Source organism: Engystomops pustulosus, chromosome 1, assembly GCF_040894005.1.
Source record: "Engystomops pustulosus chromosome 1, aEngPut4.maternal, whole genome shotgun sequence".
Taxonomy (NCBI): Eukaryota; Metazoa; Chordata; class Amphibia; order Anura; family Leptodactylidae; genus Engystomops; species Engystomops pustulosus.
This window is the reverse complement of record NC_092411.1, coordinates 95,952,344-95,974,953: the sequence shown is the minus strand read 5'-3', so window position 1 is coordinate 95,974,953 and position 22,610 is coordinate 95,952,344. Positions and strand designations below refer to the sequence as shown.

General features: G+C 40.5%; 1 protein-coding gene across 3 annotated transcripts in view; it reads right to left on the bottom strand.

The window, feature by feature from the left end:
• Window positions 1-22,435, bottom strand: part of CCDC157 (coiled-coil domain containing 157) — a 30,268-nt gene extending 7,833 nt beyond the window's left edge. Inside the window, exons 1-11 of one of the 3 annotated variants that reach the window (XM_072148861.1) lie at window positions 22,276-22,435; window positions 18,719-18,970; window positions 16,497-16,659; window positions 14,827-15,460; window positions 14,658-14,735; window positions 11,639-11,826; window positions 10,454-10,630; window positions 10,135-10,297; window positions 5,683-5,822; window positions 4,718-4,815; window positions 1,817-2,772 (exon numbers count right to left, since the gene is read on the bottom strand). In XM_072148861.1, the coding sequence (XP_072004962.1) occupies window positions 2,565-2,772; window positions 4,718-4,815; window positions 5,683-5,822; window positions 10,135-10,297; window positions 10,454-10,630; window positions 11,639-11,826; window positions 14,658-14,735; window positions 14,827-15,460; window positions 16,497-16,659; window positions 18,719-18,966 (2,097 nt within the window). In that variant the 5' untranslated portion in view covers window positions 18,967-18,970; window positions 22,276-22,435 and the 3' untranslated portion in view covers window positions 1,817-2,564. Of the gene's footprint in view, window positions 1-1,816; window positions 2,773-4,717; window positions 4,816-5,682; window positions 5,823-10,134; window positions 10,298-10,453; window positions 10,631-11,638; window positions 11,827-14,657; window positions 14,736-14,826; window positions 15,461-16,496; window positions 16,660-18,718; window positions 18,971-22,275 lie in introns of those variants that run through there. The other 2 variants (XM_072148872.1, XR_011855062.1) reach the window with 2 other exon arrangements.
• Between the last annotated feature and the right edge of the window lie 175 nt (window positions 22,436-22,610).

The following is a 22,610-nucleotide window of genomic DNA, read 5'->3' as shown; positions in this document are numbered from 1 at the left end:
TGAGGCTACACGGCGCAGCTACTCCACGCCCCAGTAGCCCTCTTGATCCTCCTCCCCAGATATTTTCAGTGCGCAGCTACAAGGACCTGAGCGCACTTGTCCGCAAAGCCAGCATTGAACCCGGGACTGCGCAGCTGTCGGCCTGTTTTCTGCACATGCGCAGAACGCAGTCTTCGCAGCAGGCTCTGCATGATAAATGTGTTGCTTGCCCTATGTTAAAAAAAAAAGTTGAAGCACTCTGTCGGAGCAGTGCATGGGGCACCAGATTCATGAAGATCGTGTAACACATTTCTTGAATGGAGGTAGGAGGAGTGTGGCAGCGCGTCACCACCGCGTCATTGGCCATTTCGGTGGTGGTCCCATTAAAGCACAGCTTACAGTCACATACCCCCCACACCAAGTATGGAACCATGAACATTACCCCGGAGAAAGCCACGAGGCATTGGTGATACGCATGGGGCGGAGGCTGCCCCCGGTTACACATGGTGATATTGATTATTCTTTCTATGCTGCATATGTACTTATCTTATCCTATCCCTATTGTTGGACCTCAGCGGGGTGGAGCTTTCAGCCACCTGTATTGCTTGGTGGTCTAGTTTTGCACGCACATTTTATGTATTTGTGCTTTTGAAAGTGTATTTGATGTATACTAATACATTTTTACTTATTTTATTAAGAGTATTATTATAACACCAGATCTTAGCAGTTTTTGAGCTCTATATTTCTATTGGTGTTAGGCCCATATTTTTGACACGGACACAGTTTTGATATTGAAACATTTCTTGAATCTGTCACACACTGCACCCTCCTCACCATTTTTGATAAATGTGGGCATGTGAATTTTTATATAAAGTAACCATTGTACTAAGATATTAGGAAACACCTTTGTATCTTCTGAAGGTCCAATTACATGCAAAGTTGACAAAGAAAAGACTAAAAGAAGTGAAAACTTAAATGTCTGATGTCAGATGCTCTTTTGTGCTCTTCTGTACATTCCTTTCTGGTATATATGACACACTAGTACAAAACTCATATTGAATACTGCTCTTTCTGCCCCTTTCCTTTCAGATTTTTAATAATGCTATTAAGGACATATCAAGCTTCTGGTTACTCAATTGCTAAAATCCAGTGTTACAGGTAGAAAACCAAACAAGTGCAAGGAATGGTGCCTGGTCCGTACATTCTCTGCCAAAAATCCAGCAGCATCGAGCAGCAGGGAGTGGCCTAAAGGATTTGGCTCCAGCATGAATTTCACCTGACCGGAGAGATGTGCTGCGGTGGGGAACCATCGACAAAACAGCTGTATTTCTGAACACACTTTAATTTACAAACTTTTCTTGTTTTATGCGTGTGCTAAACTTACTTTAATCTTATATACAATGTATATATTTCATTACATTTACAAAATGAAAACCATTTTTTTTAATAAAAACATTTTGCCCAATGTCACCATATGCTATGCATTAATTATTTTTCTTTTTACACTTTTTCTATTACCCCTAAGGGAATTCAACATGCATTGAATCATGTAATACACTGTACTCCTTATCTAGTGAAGTTTATTTTACTTCAGTGTTATGGTGATCTCTACACTGACTACATGCCACTGACTGATGGCATGATGTCCCAATAGTCCCCGATGCACCTATATCACTTCTATAGATGTGACAAATCCCTATTGAGGCAATAAAAAAGTATTTCCACTTTTAAGGTAAGAATAGAACACTCTCTGAATGAAGACTATATTTTCCCATTGGTATTTTACTTTGAAAACATTGAGGCCTTGAAACATGTTGTATATTAGAAAATGGTGTTATTTTATTGTTTTATATAAAGAAAATACAGTAATAAAATAGAATAAAGTTCATGTAACAATTACAGTGCGGTACGATTCATTATGCACATTTCATATTGCAATCAAATTGACAATGCTATTTAAAGTAAAAATATAGGAAACACATGAGCAACTAAACCAATAGAGGATATAGACTACATAGTACTCATAACCATTACCATGTGAAGCCAATTATACAGGCATGCCCTCAGACAAGTTATCTGTCATGAGGGGCTCATGCTGGCTAGATGTCTTTTATATCTGCTTTGCCAGTTTGATCTTTGTGCTTGTTATTTAAGGCGTAGCTGTCTCTTTACAGACAGCAGCGTGACTGATGTGAACAGTGTCACATGGGCACAGTGTTGATTCAGAAGGTGTGCATACTACCGCACATAGCTATAGTGACATGATTACTTTAATCAAAACATGAACATTTGAGTCGAACATATGTGTGCGGGTATAAGCACTGTAGTGCAAACGACGATGGATGCATTTAGACTGTGCAGTTGTATTGGATTATAACTGAGCAGCCAAACTATGTGATATAAAGCAGCTAGTACATTACAAATATGTGTGATTCTGGTTTATATAAAATAGAATCAAAACATCTACCAATCCAAATTTATACAATGAAGCTGATGGCACACCTACTAAGACCGTTCCCCATTGTCATCCGAGTATGAGTAATAAGACTGGTATTAACCTTACGTCTTCTAGCTGCTGAACCCTTTCAATGTTCAGAGCTCTTACTGTCAGATTGCAGGTTTCTACCCTTCACTTGTTTGACACGTGCATAAGCTGCAATGGGTGAAACCTCTTGTGGGAAGGTAACAAGATTTAGCAAATGCTGTGATCCTTTGCGTTCTGGTTGCCCAATACTTGGCGGTTTCATTGTGTCCTCTGCGACTTTCAGTGCATTTTGCTTGGGACTAAAGGGCCTAAAGACATCCGAAAAATGTGAAACAAAAAATTAAAAACATTTTACAAGCCATCACATCACCATAGATTTCTGTGTTTTGGGACACAACAGACAAATGCTGCACAATGTACAGAGTTTGACGTCAGGGCAGAAAATGTGCTATGTATTCAAGTAGGTGAAAAGTGACAGGTTAACTTGTGCAGCCGTCTCTATCCCAAGTGAGGGCTGTCACTGAACATACTATCGATCTTTTTAGTAAACATGATATTAACTCTTTGAAAGACATCTTGAATGTACTGTGCTGTGCTCTTATTGTAGTTGTTATTGACCAATTTGGGGAATGCACGACCTTTTAATCATTTTCTTTTCAAACAGAAACCGAACCAAAAAAACATTAATTCTGGCATTTTGATTTTTTTCCCTGTTTCTCATTGTGACACAGTTGTAGATATTGTGCAATGTTGAAAGACCCGCTCCTATTGTTACCAAGTAGATTAGCCACAAGAGCAGGTTAAGATGTAGACTGTTCTACTTTACTAATGTAATAACTGACGATAAGTGTCTATTCACACATGTATTGAATTCTTACAGAAAAAGTCATCCTGGAAAATCAATACTTGCACTTGGGACCTGGCTTTTTCTTTGTCACTACAACCAGCAACACCTTCCACCCAGCTAACATTGATGGGATGTAATGGAAATGGGAGCTGGAGCAGGGTATATGCACTTTTTTTCTTTGTACCTGGCTTGGTTTCCATGGGGTTTTTCCCAATTTCTTGGATAATCCCATCAATTATCTCAAATACAGGCGGTCCCCTACTTAAGGATGCCTGACTTACAGACTACCCTTGTTTAAAGACGGAACCCTCTGCCCCCTGTGACCTCTGGTGAAGCTCTCTGGATGTTACTATAGTCCCAGACTGCAATGATCAGCTGTACAGGAGTCTGTAATGAAGTTTCATTGATAATCCTTGGTCCCATTACTCCAATTGTCACCGGGGCAAAAAAAAAATTTGTCTAGATTATTATAAAATATACAGTTTCGACTTGCATACAAATTCAACTTAAGAACAAACCTATGGACCCTATCTTGTACGTAACCCAGGGACTGCCTGTATGTTCATATTATGTCCTAATGATCTGGATAATAATTACATTATTCTGATGTTCTCATTGTACTCATCTACTGTGGTCTGGGCATATGCAGGATTCTCCAGTAAACTCTGGCACACAATCCGTACTCCACACATGTGTAGTGATGTCGATGTTCATCAGCTTTGTCAAAGACCTTCAGCATCAAAAAGCTAAAGGTACTGTATATCTAAACCCTCAGTCCCTAAGCATATGTTCATGGTCCCTAACATTACCCAACAGGCAGCAGCTCTGTGGTTATATGAGATTATACACAGCAATATTTATATGCAGGTGGACTAAAGCTTAGAGACTGACAACACCCTCTTTACAATTGAGTCAGGTATGTGGTGTGACTAATCCTGCATAAACATGAAAAGGTTTCTAGACTCATTGCAAACCCATAAAGACTAAGCATATCTTCAATAATTGAACATATTAATAACGCTTTTCTGACTTTATACAATTTATTGTGGTAATGGAACATTACACCAATACAGAATATTAAGAAGATTTATCAGAAGTGTCTGAAAGCAAAACTCTTCTAGTCACTCATAGGAGAGTAGAGCTCAGCTTTCATTTCCCCACAGCTATTTATAAAATGAAAGCTAAGCTCTGATTGGTTGTTATGGGCAACTAGAACAGCACTACTCTGACAAATCTCCCCTATAATCGTATTGTAAAATAAGCATATTTCAAACACATTTGTTACTATTATGTAAAATTTAGGCCAACCGCTAAGAATAAAAGTACTGATGAACTAAATGAATCAGCGCTGGAAAACTTACCATGCTACATGACACTTTCCAGAAAGATAGTAACAGAATACTCACTTTGTTGTGCTACTTCTGCTGCTGCTTCTTATTTGGGGTTCGGGAGACAAAGCCTCTACTGTAGTAGGAAGAGTCCAGAGCTGAGTCTGAGGAATTACCTAACAGATACAACAAATGTGTGGCAATGCAACGTGTGAAAAGTACTTACATCACAGCAATGGTCGACGTACAAAAAGCTATTTCCAAGGTGCAATTATACATGACAGTTGTTGCACTTGTGTACAGCACAACTTACTAGAACTTAGTAAAAATAATTGCTTTTGTTTTCAGACGTCTGATGTTTTTCCAATGTGTACAGGAGCTCAGCTGCAGTTCTCTGCGATGGCCATTTGGAACGCGTGCAGCACGTGGAAACTGACCTATATTGTGGTCTCATGCCACAGATTTGCACAGAATGACAAAAGCACATATTGCACAAAACAGGGGTCCCTGCATCAAACAGAAATATGATGCAAGAACTTCCAGTCTGCCAGCCAAACAGCGCCAAAGAAATTGCTACAGTGTCAGCACTATATTTCAGCTGGCAGACAGAGAGAGTCCTTGCATCTTATTTCTGTATGACGCAAGGACTGTGGTCTGTGGGATTAGACAAACATATGGGTCTGTTTCCACAGGCTGGACACAATAGTGTGTAGCCCACCTTACACAGAGAACTGAGCAGGAGTCCACTGATCAGCAAGAGCCCTCAGTGTTGAACCTCCACTGATCTCATTATCATTATCCTGGAAAAACGCTTTTTAATAAAACACGCATCTCGCAGGTAAACTGTATAAAAGGAATAGATGGAAATGACAGGAATTTAACCATGCTTCACCTGAACAGCTCATTCTGCTTGTATCTATAGTGAATTGTGTGAATGTGGGTGGTCATCTTTTAATTGCTGCCAGGATGCCGTGGGCAGTAAGATGGCTATGTACTTTCTGAATTGTCTTATTATTCCTTTTCATCCTTATTTCTACACTCACCTTCAGTGTCCCTTGTTTGCTTTTCTCTCCAAGTTTCTGCAGGCTCACTCGCAGCTTTGAATTCTCGTCCTCAAGAATACTTATACGGATGCTGTTAGCCTGAAGCTGTTTTTCCATATCCTCTGTAATGTCCCCAGAGCCTATGATATTGTACAACAGAGAACACTCATCATTACGTGCTGAACAATTTATACCGGAAAATCATCCGGTAGCTCATTTAATCTGAAGAAGGCTGGACCGCTGGCCTCAGACATACTCATTCCATTAAATACAGACAGATGCTGTATTTAAAAGACTCTAATGTGAGTCACTGAACCCTTATGAAGAAGCCAGGTTTACCCGGCAAAATGTCCATACAGACAAATTTAGGGATAAACAATAGAAAGGACAGATACAGGGAAAGTGGAGAGGTTATCTGCTGCTGATACAGTGGGACACTACCCAACACGCAGGCATACTGCGTTGAATAAGTGCGAGCCAATCTACATTAATAGAGGGGCCGCCACGCGCTGTAGGCCAGTGATGGCGAACCTTTTAGAGCCCGAGTGCCCAAACTTCAACCAAAAGCCACCCTATATTGCAAAGTGCCAGCACAGCAATTTAAGCAGTAATTTATTTCTCCTTGTTCTTTGACAACTTCCAATAGTTCAGCCTCCTAGAGACACCAATGCAGTTGAAAGAAGGAGGGCAAATTCATTGTAGGAAGATTCTGTAGGAAGATTCTTTGAGTCCTGTTTGGTGAACTTCATGCTGGGGTGATGGCCTGGGTGTCCACAGAGAGGGCTCTGAGTGCCGCCTCTGGCACCCGTGCCATAGGTTCGCCACCACTGCTATAGGCCCACGCTCAGGACAGATAGAAGCCCTATGGGCTCTGTTATGCCAGTAGGACGAACAACCAGGGCATCAACCTGCATTGCCTCGTACTGTACAAGTTATGCTGATGCCAATAAGTCATAGGGAAAGCAGATGCGTCCCAACTAGACACAGTGTATATTATGGTGCTCACACAGAGTGAAGTAAATCTTCCAAAATGAACATAGTACTACAAAGTGAGTGTTCGCAGAGCAAACTTAAAGCTGCCCAATCACAATTAATTATGAAGGAGTGACAATAAAGTGCACTATAAGACACAACACAACTTAACAAGACACGAGTGGGCCCCAAAGCAAACTTTGGATCGGGGCCCCCATATGCCTAAAATAGTGCTGACACCTTGTCCCTCACATTACACTTGAAAATATACATAGATATCGTATATATTTATATATGTGTGTGGGTGTATGTAGTGTATATGTATATATATAATTAGACACTACGAGGAAGATTTATCATAAGTCTCCTAGAGCAGAACTGTTCTAGTTTCCCATGGCAACCAATCAGAGCTCATCTTTCATTTTCCCACAGCTGTTTATAAAATTAAAGCTGAGCTCTGGTTGCTTTCCATGGGCAACTAGAACAGATTTACCTCAGAAACTTGATGATAAATCTCCCCCTAAACATCTTTTCACCTCTCTAAAGTGTTCGCTGTGGAAACCTAAAAGTAAAGATATCTTTTGCACAAAAGAACTAAACACTATCTGCATTACTAAAGTATAAATACCAACACAAAGAACGGCAGGACAAGACGCTTCTGTACTCGTTCAACAGAAGTTTATTGAGATTTTTTTTTTTAAATGCAAGGGATGATTTTGTTCAATCTTCACCACAAACTCATTGCCAAACTGTTTGACTGTGATATCGCAGATAAAAACCATACAAAACCACCCTGTGAATACCTAGCCTCATAAGTGCGACATAATAAGAAATCTGAGAATATATCCAAAATCCTTTGTATATCAAATAACTAGTTATTAAGGTTGATAACTGGTAATCTTATCTACATGGGATTTTGTGTGTGTAGATTTATGAGGCTGGATTTCCACATTCAGAATTTTTGTTATTTAGTTTATGTAGCTACCTGTATCTTCCTGTATATATCCTATGTATCTATGATCTACATCTGCTAAAAAAACAGCTTTATACAAAATCTACCATCAAAATCCATCACGATAAACCAGGGGCACTTACTCATGGATCCAGGCACTGACTGTGGTAATCTTCTTATATTTGTTATCCATGGCCTCCTTCAGTTTTTAATCAACTCTTAAAATCATGCTAATGTGCCAGATTGGCTAGCCTAGCTCTTCTGGGATCTAGCTTTACAAACAGTAACGCTATCTCACACTCTCCCTGCTCCCTCAGCACTTGTGCAGGTGACAGGAAGTGCTCTAGTAAAGGTACAATTCTAATGCTCTTATATGTTTAGAACTTGACTTCTAGCAGCAGTGGGTTTGTAAGGGGAACCATATGAAAGATCATTTTTTGATGGTAAGGCAGTTTCAGACCGTTTCATTATTTGTCAAACCTAGAAATGTTTACATATGGCAAATGAATTCAATTAAATGTAAATAAGTATATTAGAAAAATGTTCTCCACATCCACCCACACACAGTAATAGTTTTGGACCTATTCCAGGCCTCAGCTTTACTGACTTTATACTGACTTTACAAACACTGATGCTAAATACTGAACTGAATACTGCTGTGTGAAACTGCCCCTAAGCAGCTGGAGACCGCAACCATGAAGGCTCCAGTTATCACCTTCATAAATGGACAGATACATCACTGTAGCATCACAGTCTACTGTCAGCCTACTGTCAGGATCTGGGCGGTACAGACTCCAAGGTCATCAGTCCAAATGTTGAGTTTTATTCACTCCAACCACAGACTTCAAATACATCAGATAAACAAAACACAAATTAAACACCTGCTCGTCTGAGCACTAACTAAACAGAAATTGGTTACCTCTATATAAAAACAAACAGTTCAGACAGTCTAAGACTGTCTCCAGCAGGAGCAAAATACCTTTTTGGCTTTCCAGCCAAGCTCTGTGATTGTCTGCTCTCCTATCAGACTTCATATTCCTCAGTAATGACGACATTCCCAGTCACCTGAGTTCCTCCAGGAGCGTCCACAAGGTGTGAACTAGATGGGATGGGAATGGCATGTCCACTACCAACCTACCTGTCATTCCCTAAAAAATCCAGCCCACTTCACAGCACTTAAAGTGTAACCGTCATTTCAAAAAACTTTTGATATGTTGTAGGGCAAGTTATTTTAAGCACTTTTGCAATTGGATTAGTTACCCGAATCTTGCTCCTTCCTCTTGTATTCTGCAGACTTCCCCTAGATGGCAGTCATCTCTCATATGTCTGTTACTAGGGCAGGAGACACGCCCCCCTCCCTGCACACAGCTGATTACCTCATAGCTCACTGGTCACAGCTGATCACCTCATGTCTCAGTACTGCAGCACTCATATGTCACTACTCCAGCACTGTCATGTGCAGAGAGAAGCCCTGACTAATGTAGTGACCAAACACCTAAACTTATCTCTCCTCAGTTTTCCCTACACCTGTATACTGTATAGAACACATAATCCACACAGACACAAACTGCAGCCCCTCCCTCCCCCTCACACAAGGAAATAGCAGGAGACAATCTCCAAGCTGTGCCCTCATGTGCTGTGCTGGAGTGTTACTTAAATAGGTAGATACATAGATAAATATGGGATAGATAGATGAGATGAGATGAGATGAATGAATGAATGAGGTAGATGTAAGATAGCTCTGCTCTCATTGGTCAGCAGTAGGCGCTTGTGATGAGGTGACAGGAGGCAGGTCCCGCCCCTATATCTTGCTGATTGTAGGTTTTTTGAGAGCTGGAAACCATGGTTGCTATGGGACAAAAGAGGTACTAAATGAGGACTGAGAGGGAAAATACTTTGAGGAATGATTCCGAGGGACACCTGGAACAGAATTATTTATTTTTGTTTGTTTTTTTGCTCAGAATGACGATTACACTTTAAACATTGCTCAGCAAACATAGTCGTTTGCTGAGAAACAAGTATTCTGGATTTTCTCATTTCACCCAATAAGACCATGCATTGGCTTGCAGTACATCTAACAAAATCATGTAATGGACAGCATGCAGTTATATTTGTCAATTCTTTGTTATTGTAGCCAATAAAGAAATATATTTTCACCTCATTGCTGTATAGCATGTTGTATAACATATACTGGCCAGATGGAGGCCACAAAGACACAAGCCTACGGACATCCACAGCTTTCTAAGCAAATAAACTATGTAGTCCAATTTATTAACTTGTCTATGATTTTTATGATTTTTTTTTTCATTTGTTGGTCCCAAAATTCCCAGCACCGATATTTTTTCTTCATTACTTCTGTTTTATTATCACATTTAATAAATAATGAAAATTAATGATGCCATTGCTGGATCCCCCTACATTTTTGGTGAAAATATAGGATAAACATTATTTTTATTTACTGGGATTCTAAAAAAATTTTTTTTAAATGTAAGACAACGGACAGTTGTAAGAAAAGCTGATTTGCTTACTCTCAAATTCGGGGAGTGGGTGCAAGTCTGGGTAACACACCAGCAGTTTCTCTCTTTCCTTCTGCTGCTCTAGGGATCCTTGTAAATCTAAAAGCTGTTTGGTCGAATCTGTAACAGACTTCTTCAATGTTCTCTTCTCCTGCTGAAGTGTGTTTATTGTGTTCTACATATAGTCAAGGATGAAAGAAAAAAACATGTTATTTTTTTGCCTATTGATCAATTTTTATTAATAAAACATTAAAAGGAATAATATTTCTAAGCAGATTTCCATCTAGTGTTGTATATAACATATATATATAAAACAGTAATGTAGCTGTACCTGCTGTTCCTTTATTTGGCTCTTTAGACTTTCCTCCTCTATTTTCATTTGCTGCATTTGCTCTTCTAATTTAGCTCTTTCTTCATCTGCATCACCTAAGACACTGCGCAAGTTTTCACACTCTTGGGATAATCGGTCTAACTGTTGTAACAGTGCTTTCTGCTTTGCCTGCAGGGACTAGAGTCATGAGGGGATATTACTTGTTATGTACAAATCATGGACAAAAATATTAAAATTAAAAAATATAAAATACACAGAAAGGTCTAAAGTTTAATGTTGAAAATGTAACTTTCATATTAAGTTATACACTAGGCTTGAAGAGAGGGAGAAGTGGGTGTAAATAGCATGTGAGGATGTTAACAGAACTAAGTTAAAGCATAACTGTAAAATTATAGTGATTTTACCAAGTTATTATATGTGATTCCCCCCTTTGAAAACAAACAGAAAGATGTCCATATTGTGCTGCTCACACTTTTCTTTCCAAAGTTATGGCATTTTCTGTTTTTCTGACAAAAATCTCTCACTAGGGGTGAAGTGGGCGGAGACTAATGTCTGTCAGTCTATACCCTCAAGCTGAGGCCAGTTAGCTTACCCAAAGATAATTTCAACAGTTACTTGAAGTCTATAGCATGTGCTGTGTGAGCATGTGAGGCTTTATAGCTTATCTGCACAGAGCTGATACTGCCGATGACAAGGTGGGGGAAGGGAGCAGCGAGAAGAGCAGAGTCAGACAGAGAAACTCCTGCATAATCACAGATAGATGCAGGAACTCATAGGGACCAGGGAAGATCTTGTACCTCACTATTCTGTGAGGTAGCCATTGCAGTAATCAGATAAACTGAAGGGGGATAGCAAAGAATCTGCTGGATTTAAAAATAAAGACAAAAGACAAAGTTGTTTTACATCCCAAGAGCTGTAGATTTGTGGGGGGAAAAAAGCCTTTACAGTTATTCTTTAGGTTTTTTCAGTCACATTGTAGTAATATTTTATCTGCAAAGTCATAAGAGGGCTTGTTTTTTGTTGTGTTGTAATGATGTAAATTATTAAATTTTGGTAGGGGGTGACTAAACTTTTTATGATGCAATCGGCAGCATAAATAACATAACCATTTTCTGCATGATTACAGTGATACCAAATGTAGATTTTTTATTTCTATGTTTGCAATATATTCAAAGCAGGGCTCACCTCTTTGTGGTTTTGAAGGCTCACTCCACGAGCTTTCTCCTTAGACACAGCCTCTTCAGATTCTTGAAGTCTCTGCAAGGAATTTTCTAGGTGAACTGTCAAATCACCAACTTTCTTCTCCAACACAGACACTTCTTCCTTGTGTACCATGATCTGCATCTCCCCTAATAGTTTTTGTCTTGCCAGTTCTAGAACAGCAATAAATTCTTAAAGTTTTTTTCTCTTTATAATATCATTATCCTTAATAATATTTCTGTACAGAAAGCTTGTGGCAGAGTCTGCTGGAGTTTTCCTATTTTATGCTTTTTTTCTAGAGGAGATGTCAGTTGTTTAAAGAATGGTGTTCATAGCCCTGGCGCACTAAGATTATGTTTTCCTCTAAAATGGTAGATCTTGATAAATGGAATAATAAAAATCTTTTTTTATATTGCGGCATCATATTCTGCAGAGCTTTATAGATGAAACAGTTAATAATGCAGTATGCATTCTCATGGACAAAACGTTAGATTACTACTATATGGTAAATCAGTCAATAGGAGTACAGAAAAGAACAAATTCTATACCAGTATAAAGCACCACCTAGATGTTACAACAAGTACTGCAGTAATATTAGGCCTGAGGCTAAATGTTGTCAGTTCCTCAAAATTAATTATTTTCCCCCAGCAAACAAAACCTGGTTTAGGAAAATATAAATAGTAACAATGAATAAAAGAATCTGATAAAAGAAAAGGGACTGTAATATTTCATAGAAGTCAGGATAATAAAAAAGAAAATCTGTACAAATCATCTCGCTACTTTTTGCACAGAAAATATCCTTTTAAGTGTCCTTCTAGCTCTAACATAAATATGCCTAAAATGCCTTTCTAATTCTATATTTATCTTTAGTGAGGGCAGGACCTTGCCTACTGGTGCACCCATTCTCTCCTTTCTACACCTTGCTTCTATGATGGATGGCTATCAATATGTACAGGAACAGTGGTTTGTAGTGAAGAGCAACATAAAAAGAAAAAAACAGCAACATCGTCAGGCATTGCTCAGCGCTCATTGTATAAAAAATTACATTGCATACATTTTTAATTATCTCTAGAATGAGAGATCGCTGGAGAACAGAAAAGTATATCTGGTAGGCTTAGGGTACATTCAAATCACAATTTGGTCATCATATACACTCACTCATATACACTCACCGGCCACTTTATTAGGTACACCATGCTAGTAACGGGTTGGACCCCCTTTTGCCTTCAGAACTGCCTCAATTCTTCATGGCATAGATTCAACAAGGTGCTGGAAGCATTCCTCAGAGATTTTGGTCCATATTGACATGATGGCATCACACAGTTGCCGCAGATTTGTCGGCTGCACATCCATGATGCAAATCTCCCGTTCCACCACATCCCAAAGATGCTCTATTGGATTGAGATCTGGTGACTGTGGAGGCCATTTGAGTACAGTGAACTCATTGTCATGTTCAAGAAACCAGTCTGAGATGATTCCAGCTTTATGACATGGCGCATTATCCTGCTGAAAGTAGCCATCAGATGTTGGGTACATTGTGGTCATAAAGGGATGGACATGGTCAGCAACAATACTCAGGTAGGCTGTGGCGTTGCAACGATGCTCAATTGGTACCAAGGGGCCCAAAGAGTGCCAAGAAAATATTCCCCACACCATGACACCACCACCACCAGCCTGAACCGTTGATACAAGGCAGAATGGATCCATGCTTTCATGTTGTTGACGCCAAATTCTGACACTACCATCCGAATGTCGCAGCAGAAATCGAGACTCATCAGACCAGGCAACGTTTTTCCAATCTTCTACTGTCCACTTTCGATGAGCTTGTGCAAATTGTAGCCTCAGTTTCCTGTTCTTAGCTGAAAGGAGTGGCACCTGGTGTGGTATTCTGCTGCTGTAGCCCATCTGCCTCAAAGTTCGACGTACTGTGCGTTCAGAGATACTCTTCTGCCTACCTTGGTTGTATCGGGTGGCGATTTGAGTCACTGTTGCCTTTCTATCAGCTCGAACCAGTCTGCCCATTCTCCTCTGACCTCTGGCATCAACAAGGCATTTCTGCCCACAGAACTGCCGCTCACTGGATGTTTTTTCTTTTTCAGACCATTCTCTGTAAACCCTAGAGATGCGTGAAAATCCCAGTAGATCAGCAGTTTCTGAAATACTCAGACCAGCCCTTCTGGCACCAACAACCATGCCACGTTCAAAGGCACTCAAATCACCTTTCTTCCCCATACTGATGCTCGCTTTGAACTGCAGGAGATTGTCTTGACCATGTCTACATGCCTAAATGCACTGAGTTGCCGCCATGTGATTGGCTGATTAAAAAATTAAGCATTAACGAGCAGTTGGACAGGTGTACCTAATAAAGTGGCCGGTGAGTGTATGTCGGAAGCTCCTGACCTATAAGCTAAAAGTATCCATAGACATAAAATTGGCAGACAAGGCCATCCTTTGTGCCTCCATCTGAACAGTATGGGGTACATTTACTGCGCTCAGTCCGAATCGCATGAAAGCCAGCGCAGTTGCACCACAATCCGATCGCGTGCGATACAATCCCAGCGCAAACCCCTGTTAAGTACCTGTCAAAGCTGCGCAAATCCCAAAAACAGCGAACAGTCAGACGAAAGTGCGATTCGCAACCCTTAGTAAATAAGCCCTGTGATGTGAAATCTTTCCCTTTCCGCTCCTTCCTGCTGATTGGTGCATATGCTTAGCAGGGATACAACTTTATTGCATCCATCCTTGTCCTCTTCTGAGCATACTCTCCATATTAGAACAGTTACATCCCTGGGGAAACACCTTGAACATCATCAGCAGCCAATCACTTGCTACTGCCGATGTTCAGTTCTCCTCCCATTTACAGGGGGAGGGCTGGAACAGGAGGAGGTATGAACATGTATGAACATACAGTGGGATACAATCTAGCCCTCTGTGAGGATACTTGACTGTACACATGATGCTATGTGATCTGGGAGATGGTAGACTGCCTTTAAGTGGACCTTACCCAGATCTCGTATTGTACAGTGCTGAAGTTTCAACTCTTCTTTCAGGATGGAAACTCTTTCTTCTAGTACTGCAGACCCTAAGTGAAGAATAGACAATCACCATTGCTTGTTAAAAGCAGTTATATCTACATAAAAAATGTATATAAAAGTTTGTATGATAACATTTACCCTTCCTAAGCTCATCTTTGTCCCTCTCCAACCTGTTCACCATAACCTGGATCTGTTGTCCTTTCTCCTCCAGCTTCTTCTCATGGTCATTGACTTGTTGCTGCAGCTCTTCTTTCTGTAGCTTTAGCTGTATCTTGTGGTCTTCTATGTTTTGTTGTAGCCGCTGATTCTCTATCCTGGCTGCCTCGCACTGATTTCTCAGAGGCTGAATGAGCTCAGTCAGCTCAGACAGATGTTTGCTGATGCGAACCAAATCCTTGCTTTCTTCGCTAGCCCAGTACCGCATTTCTGATGGAGACAGGATTCCCTCAGGTGGCAAGACTTCTCGCAGTTTTAGAAGTGAGGATGGCAAGTTCTGATTTTTGCAGACACTAACAATGGCATCACTAACCTCCTTTAAACTACTCTGGGCAATGGCACATGCATCACAGGGAATAAGGGCAGACTCTAATGTCTGAGAGCCAATGGTGCGCATATCCTTTGCAATGGCAAATGATTCCTGTAGGGCACTTGTAGGATGGCAACTCAATGCCAGTGATAGGGCAGATTGAGTCCTGCGTGAAGACAGACAAGAACGTTCTTTTGGAGTTTTGGGTTCTTTTGTCATAATTATATTTTCCGGTGAAGAATATTTCTGGAGAAGAAAGTAAATGTGAATTCACAACAAAATATGCATATTTATCAGGTTTGTACCAGATTTATCAAAGTGTCTGAAGCTAAGAATGATAATTTTTTCTAGAATGTCTAATCTAACATTAAACCTCCTTGTATGTTGTCTCAATTTATGAAAGAATGTAGTCTTTATGGCATAGTACATAGTCCTAAAAGTTCAACTCACCCCCTTTCCATAGAACACAAATAAACAAACATAATCCTAAACATCTTAAGTTTCTCTATACCCCAAATGTCCCAATCTATCAAAATATAAAAATAATTACACCATGTGGTAAATATAAAGTCCAAATCACTACTTTTCCTCCACTTCGCAACCCATTAAATGAAAAAAAATTAAAAAAGGATTTTAAAAGTCACACATATCCCAAGCTGTTGTCAATGTAAAAGTCAGGTTACACAGCTTCATATACCAAAGTATAAAAAGAATGACTTAAAAGCTCTTCAGATGTCTTTTGCACATCTAGTTTATCATAGTAGTTTAGACAGTTTTATAAGGTGTCCATGTTTGCAGTGATATGCGACTTTCTAGTAAAATAAATTTGTACCAAAGTACCAATCTTGGTGCAAATCAGTAGATGGGACAATAGTGAGACACTCTGGAGACAGAAAAGTACGCTCAGTGTATACACCTGAAAATCTGCTCTGTCATCCGAGTATATACTCGGCAGAAGCCATGGAAGCCTAGGAGGGACTGGCCTCCATTGAGATTACTTGCAGGTAGGTCCCCAGAGCTGTCGCTGTCCATATAAGGGAAACCACCCTGAACATCAGTAGCAGCCAATCACTGGCTGTTGCCAATGTTCACTCCTCCTGCTTTTAGGGGGTTGGGAGGGAGAAATAGGACTAGGTATCCCACAGTATGAATATATAGTGGGATACTAGCCATCCATAAGGGTACATTGGGAATCCTCCGAGGTACTCTTACAATGGACTGCAAAAACGTCATGTGAACCTACCCTAAAAATGTAATTATATGTAATGAAGGATTAACTCACTGCTTTTTGGTTAACAGTCCCCAACTTTAGCAAGTTGCTCCAATATTTCCGAACTGTCAGTCCAACTGACATTGAGAGTCCAGAATCTCGAGATGGTATGAAGCTGCCATCACTGCTTATAAGTTCTGTGTAGGCATCAAAGCTCTGAAGAAGCAGCAACAGCCTGGTCAAAGAAACACAGTTTTACCAATGGCACAAACAACCGGTTGTGCTATGGAATTACACATAAATTATACCTAAAGTAACAGAACAGAATGCAGACATTTCCTTAAAATGGGCATCCCTGACAATTCTCTACTGAAATAACAGGCTGGGCTGAAAACCTAAAAGTCACAGGACCTGCAGCGGCTAATCAGTGGGCTAAATGAGTCTCAATAAGGGTGGACTCACATTGGCGTTTTTTTCACAGCAGGGATTTTTCACTGATGCTTTACTGAACTATTATTTTCAATGGGCTTTTTCACACATCAGTTTTTTCACTGATCATTTGTCAATTTAGAACCATTTCTGTTTGTGCTAACTGACAACATTGGATCAGTGGAAATATACTGCGGTGTGAAAAAGCCCATTGAAACAGATGGTTCAGTAAGGCATCAATTAAAAATCACTGAAGCCAGGAAGAGAAAATCAATCTTTATGTGTCCATAAGCCAAAATGGGTTCAGTGAAAAAAAAAACAGCAATGTGAACCCACCCTAAGATTATTGGCCATAAAAGGTCTTCCAATTTAGCCTTAAGTGTTGGAGAAAAGATGACAGGAACACAAGTGGAAAATCGTGTTATTCACTGACCCACATGTCTGATTTCTGGGAACAGGGAATCTGAGCTACTTTTACTGTCTATTAAGCAGACAGATACAGATTAGTTCTGTATAGCATTGTGACATAGATGGCTCTAGTATGAAAGGGGTTTGCTCATGAACAAAATGTTAACCTCTTACTTTACCATTTTAGGGTACATTTACCTGGCTGTGTGGGCCATTAGGAGGAGGTGGGAGGGTTGAGTGCTCTTCACCCCTCCTTCCTCCATAGGGAGACAAGTGGCTGCTAGGTGGCGGTGCTGTGACAAACTGCGTGCTCACCGCACCATTACCGGGAGCATAGAGGTCTATGGGGGCCTTGATCTGGTTGCAAATAATGCAAACATATCAAGGCTCCCATAATGGCTGTGTGAATGAGCCCTTAGTCAGTTTTATTGTTGTTTTATCTCCTATTACTCAGTGATGGTCTGTGTAAAATTCCAGAGGGTGGGCGGGGACTCTCTTAGCACATTATGATCCCTCTGTGCTATGAGATGCTGTGTGCTGACAATGTGCTTAGAATATCATGATACAGGGTTTACATATTCATTTAGCTTCTGAACAGTCTACTAGTATCTGACACAGTAAAAGAGAGATCAGAGATCAGTCATGAGATGAATATAAGACACAATAACACACTCAGCACTACTGCCTCATCTCATCAATAAAATACAGTCAGCTCTTCTTTCTCAACTCCTCCCCTGGGATGCAGAGCGTATCTTGTTCGTAGAGCATTTGCTGCTGCATCCTCTCCACGTCGACCATAGTCAGACGATTTAGGGTCGGATCCAGGGACAACTAAAATGTAAACCAGGACTGCAAGAGACAAGTTGGCATTATATCTGTGAAATACTGTATTTTTGTTAATCACAGTGAATTATAGAATGTGCTTATTATCCTGACAATTTTGTCTTTGTGGGATATCTGACACCTCCCTAAGTATTATTTTCTCCTGGCAGCATCTTGTAGAGAAGTAATACAATGATTTCTTTTATTATTTCTGTCAATTATTTAGTTTTTTAAAGATTTTACCATTCTAATCTATATGTTAATGAGGCAGCTGGTGCATCCAGGACATGCCCTTGGCACCCAGAGCCCCAGCCTTGACTGCTCCCTGCAGGTCAGGTACAGAACATTTATCTTTTGGTAAAAATAGGTGAGACTGGAAAAAGAAGGAAGTAGTATAGTTGGGAAGAGCAGTGCCCCAGGTGCTAAGGGCACGCTCTAGGTGCACCAACTTCATTATTAGCACATAATTAAAAATATCTGCGGAACAGCGTAATAGACATAAATAAAAGCATGTTTGAAATCTTTGAATTTCTGTGAATAAAATGCATTATAAGTACATCACAACGTTTATAAACGTCCTACCATCAAGTTGCAATTACTGTAGTAATTTACACAAAATAGAGCATTTCTCATACCTGTCAATTACAAGCTCCAACAAAACCATATGTGAAAGCTGTGTGTACTCTGCATCATCCTCCACATAATCATATCTGTCCAATAACTGCACCAGGTCTAGATCACAAGATGTCCTATCAGGAAACTTCCAGGATGGGAACCGTACAGCACCAACCCTGGAGAACACATCGATCAGAGTACCCTGAAGATCGGTAATGTCCTTTCTTAGACTTTCCATGCATGTACGATCTCCCAAAAGGCACGTCATGTTTCTAGAAATAGAGCATTATCATACAATCAATCATTATAATTGACACATGTTTACATACTGTAAACACCCTTAAAGGTGTTTTTCCATGAACAAAAGTTTGGCTCTATCCATGGAATATGGCCCAACTTGCTAAGACCCCAAGAGATCACGAAAACGTGGGGTCTGATGGGGTCCCACATACCACCATCGGACCCCTTGTCGTTACGTCAGATTAATGGAGCAGACGGCCGCGCGTGGCCATTTTGCTCCATTAATCTCTTTGGAGCTGACGGAGATAAGTGAGGACAATTTATGTCAGCTCCATAGAGATTAATGGAGCAGTCGTTATGCACTAACAACTAGATGAAAAATTTTAGGTCGCAATAGGGCACTGTCATATCAAAGAAGGACATCAAGGAGTCAAAATAAAGCATAATAACATATTTTGATGTGATAATGGGTACTGTAATGTCATAAAGGGTCATTGCAATGTCACAACGGGGCATTGTGATGTCATAAATGGTCATCGTTATGTCACAAAGGGACGATGTGATATCCTAAAGGGGCAGTGTGATGGCATTAACAGAAATTGATATTTTATAAGTGGGATATTGATATAATGGGGCTTATTTTGTGGGGTACTATAATGTCACAATTGGGCTATTCTGATGTCAAAATGAGACGCTGTGATGTCATAGTTTTTTGTGAATGATATGTGATAATAGGTTAATGCAACATCATAATGGGGCATTGTAGTTTGTTAATGTTGCATTGTGATCTGTCACGATGGGACAATGTGATGGCATAAAGGGCCTTGTTATGTCATAATTGGTCAATGCGAGTTTATAAAAGGATACTGTTCTAGCATAATGAGGTATTCTCATGTTATACTGTTTTCTCATTATGAGGCACAAAGATGTCATAATAGTTCAATGTGTTGTGACAATAGGGCAATGTGATGTAATTAATGGACAATTTGAAGTCATAACTGTACATCGTGATGTCATATTGAGGCATTGTGATATCATAAAGGGGTATTGTATCATCATAAAGGGACATAATGATACCATAAATTGACATTGTGATATCATAAAGATACATTGAGGGGAATTTATGTAGTCTGGAATTTAGAACGCCAATTTTAAAATCTCCCTGCTGGTGATCCTGAGCCCATATCCACTAAAGAGGCTCTGGCAAACTCTGCCTGTTCCGACCTGTAGAACAGGTCAGAACTGGCAGAGTTTTTTGGTCTAGGCTCTTGTGGAACTCCACTATGGTTAATGTGGTGGGCTGGGCTTTCACATGCCAGACCACCCTCCGCTCTCTGACATGACAATAGTGGCGGGGATTGGGACCAGAAAACTGGTGGAGAAGCTATGATAAATCTGGGTCATTGTGTTGCCCCAATGGGCATTGTCTTGACATAACGGCATTGTGATGTCACAATGGGGTATTGAAATGTTGTAAAAGGGCTCTTTGATATTGCAAGCCATTGTGAAGTAGCTTTACAACGCTAGAGGATTGCCTGGTTCTCTATAACTTATGGAGTGACTGGAAGTTAATCCTAAGGATAGATGTATTCTTATTGAGATGCCATCATAGTGCATTGTGTTGTCATAATGGGGCATTGTTAAGTTATGATGTAGTGATGTCACAGCTAAAGATTGTGATGGGGCATTGTAATGTCACTTCCAAATGAGTTTGTTTTTAGCTGGAACTTTGGATAATAAGTGTTAAAGCCTTGGCCCGCCAGAGGATTCCTGGTGCTCTGTAGGGCCAGTCCAGCAATAAGTGAGAAGTTACTGTTGGGACCCCATTTGGCACATGAATGGACTGTCCAAGTGTACCATTTAAAATGACATGTGCTTAAATCAATTTCATTGGACTAATGGAAATCTCCAAGCAATGTGCATGGCTTCTAGTCATTTATATAGTGGTAGTGTATATGAACAACCTGCCGATTACTACATTATGAATAGACCTCCACACATCTAGTAAGTGTCACCAACCCAACGTGTAATTACTAATCTAGTCCTTTATCCATTGACCATGTCTGACCTATGGATTGGGGCCCTAGTGTTAATATTGGGGTGTATTTATGCTTTTTCTTTGTCCAAAATTGATACTAGATCCACATGAACTGATTCTAGTGATAAGGCAGAGAGCCATCGGCTCCATGCATTATCCTTGTGCTTCTGCTGTATACTGTAGTGAAGAGAGGATCTGCTGCGGGGGAGTGGGTAAAGGTGAGCATTTGCGTTTGTCATTTTATTGTGGGGTAGTCATGGGTCGTTCGTGAACAAGCAGATCTCTGCCTCTAATCGGCTCACCACACCCCCTTTAACACAATAAAATCAGGTGAAAAGTGGAGTGGTGTGCGATGACTTACTGGCCTCAGGCACCGTATTATATATTTAATAGGGAGCTGTTCAGGAGCCAGATGACTTGGCTTTACTTAGTGAACAGAGCCTAATGATCCAGCTCACCAAGAACTTCCCATCACTATTCTGAAGGGAACAAATAAAGGGGGAACAGTAAGAGGCGTAGCTAAGGGGGGCAAAATAAGCGGGGGAGCGGCAAAGGGACACAATAAGGGGGGAGCTGCTGGGGGGGACAATTATAGGGAAAACTGCAGGGGGTACAATATGAGGGGAAGCTGCTAGTGGCACAATATCAGAGGGGCTACAATCTAACAGGAAGCTGAGGGTATAAGACAGTGATGGCAAACCTTTTAGAGGCCGAGTGCCCAAACTACAACAAAGACCCGCTTATTTATCGCAAAGTGCCAACACAGAAATGTAATTTGTGATTTATACTCCCTTCTCTGTCACAGTTTTCGTTGATACCAGCACCTGAGGACAGCAATAAAGCAGAAAATAGTCCCAGGTACAGCTGTCACTTTAAAATACCTCTGTGCATAGAAAGTCCTGGGCTGTCTGGGACTGCAGGAAGATACCAGGAGTCATCTCTGGTGATGGCCTGAGTGCCCACAGAAAGGGCACTGAGTGCCACCTCTGGCACCAGTGCCATAGGTTAGCCATCACTAGTATAAGATGTGAAAGGAAAAGGAGGGCATTAAGGGGTGGAGCGAGGGGCGGAGAAAAGGGCGTGGCTTATATGGAAACAATATATCCATTTATGTCAGGCGCTGCTTTCAATGTAACTGTTTTGCTCCATTAACAAAGAACACAATGGAATTGTACAAGGTAGATATGAACAATGAGCCTAAGGCATTATTCTAAACAACAATACAAAATTATATCAGTCTCACATAATTTTATCATTTCTGGCCACATCTTACAAGTGGTTTCAAGAATCTAAACTTACCCTTCCCCCTCAGTACTACTTGTACAGCAGGGTGCCGGTCCTAGAGGATAGCGGTTACATATAATTTTACGAAACAAAGATGCGACACTTGATGTTTATGACGAAAAACGTCTTCTCCATCCGTAAACCACATCCATCGCCATGACAACGACGTACAGTGCGTATGACGGCAGGGCGCGCGGCCGTACACTTGGCAATATGTAAATTACGTTTTAGAATGTACCATTTGATTGAAATGATGCTCTGTTGTCGTCAAGCTTTTATCCATAAACGTGTAAATTGAATAACTAAACCTAAACATATATACTGAAACCTAGAATACCGGTGTCTGTGCG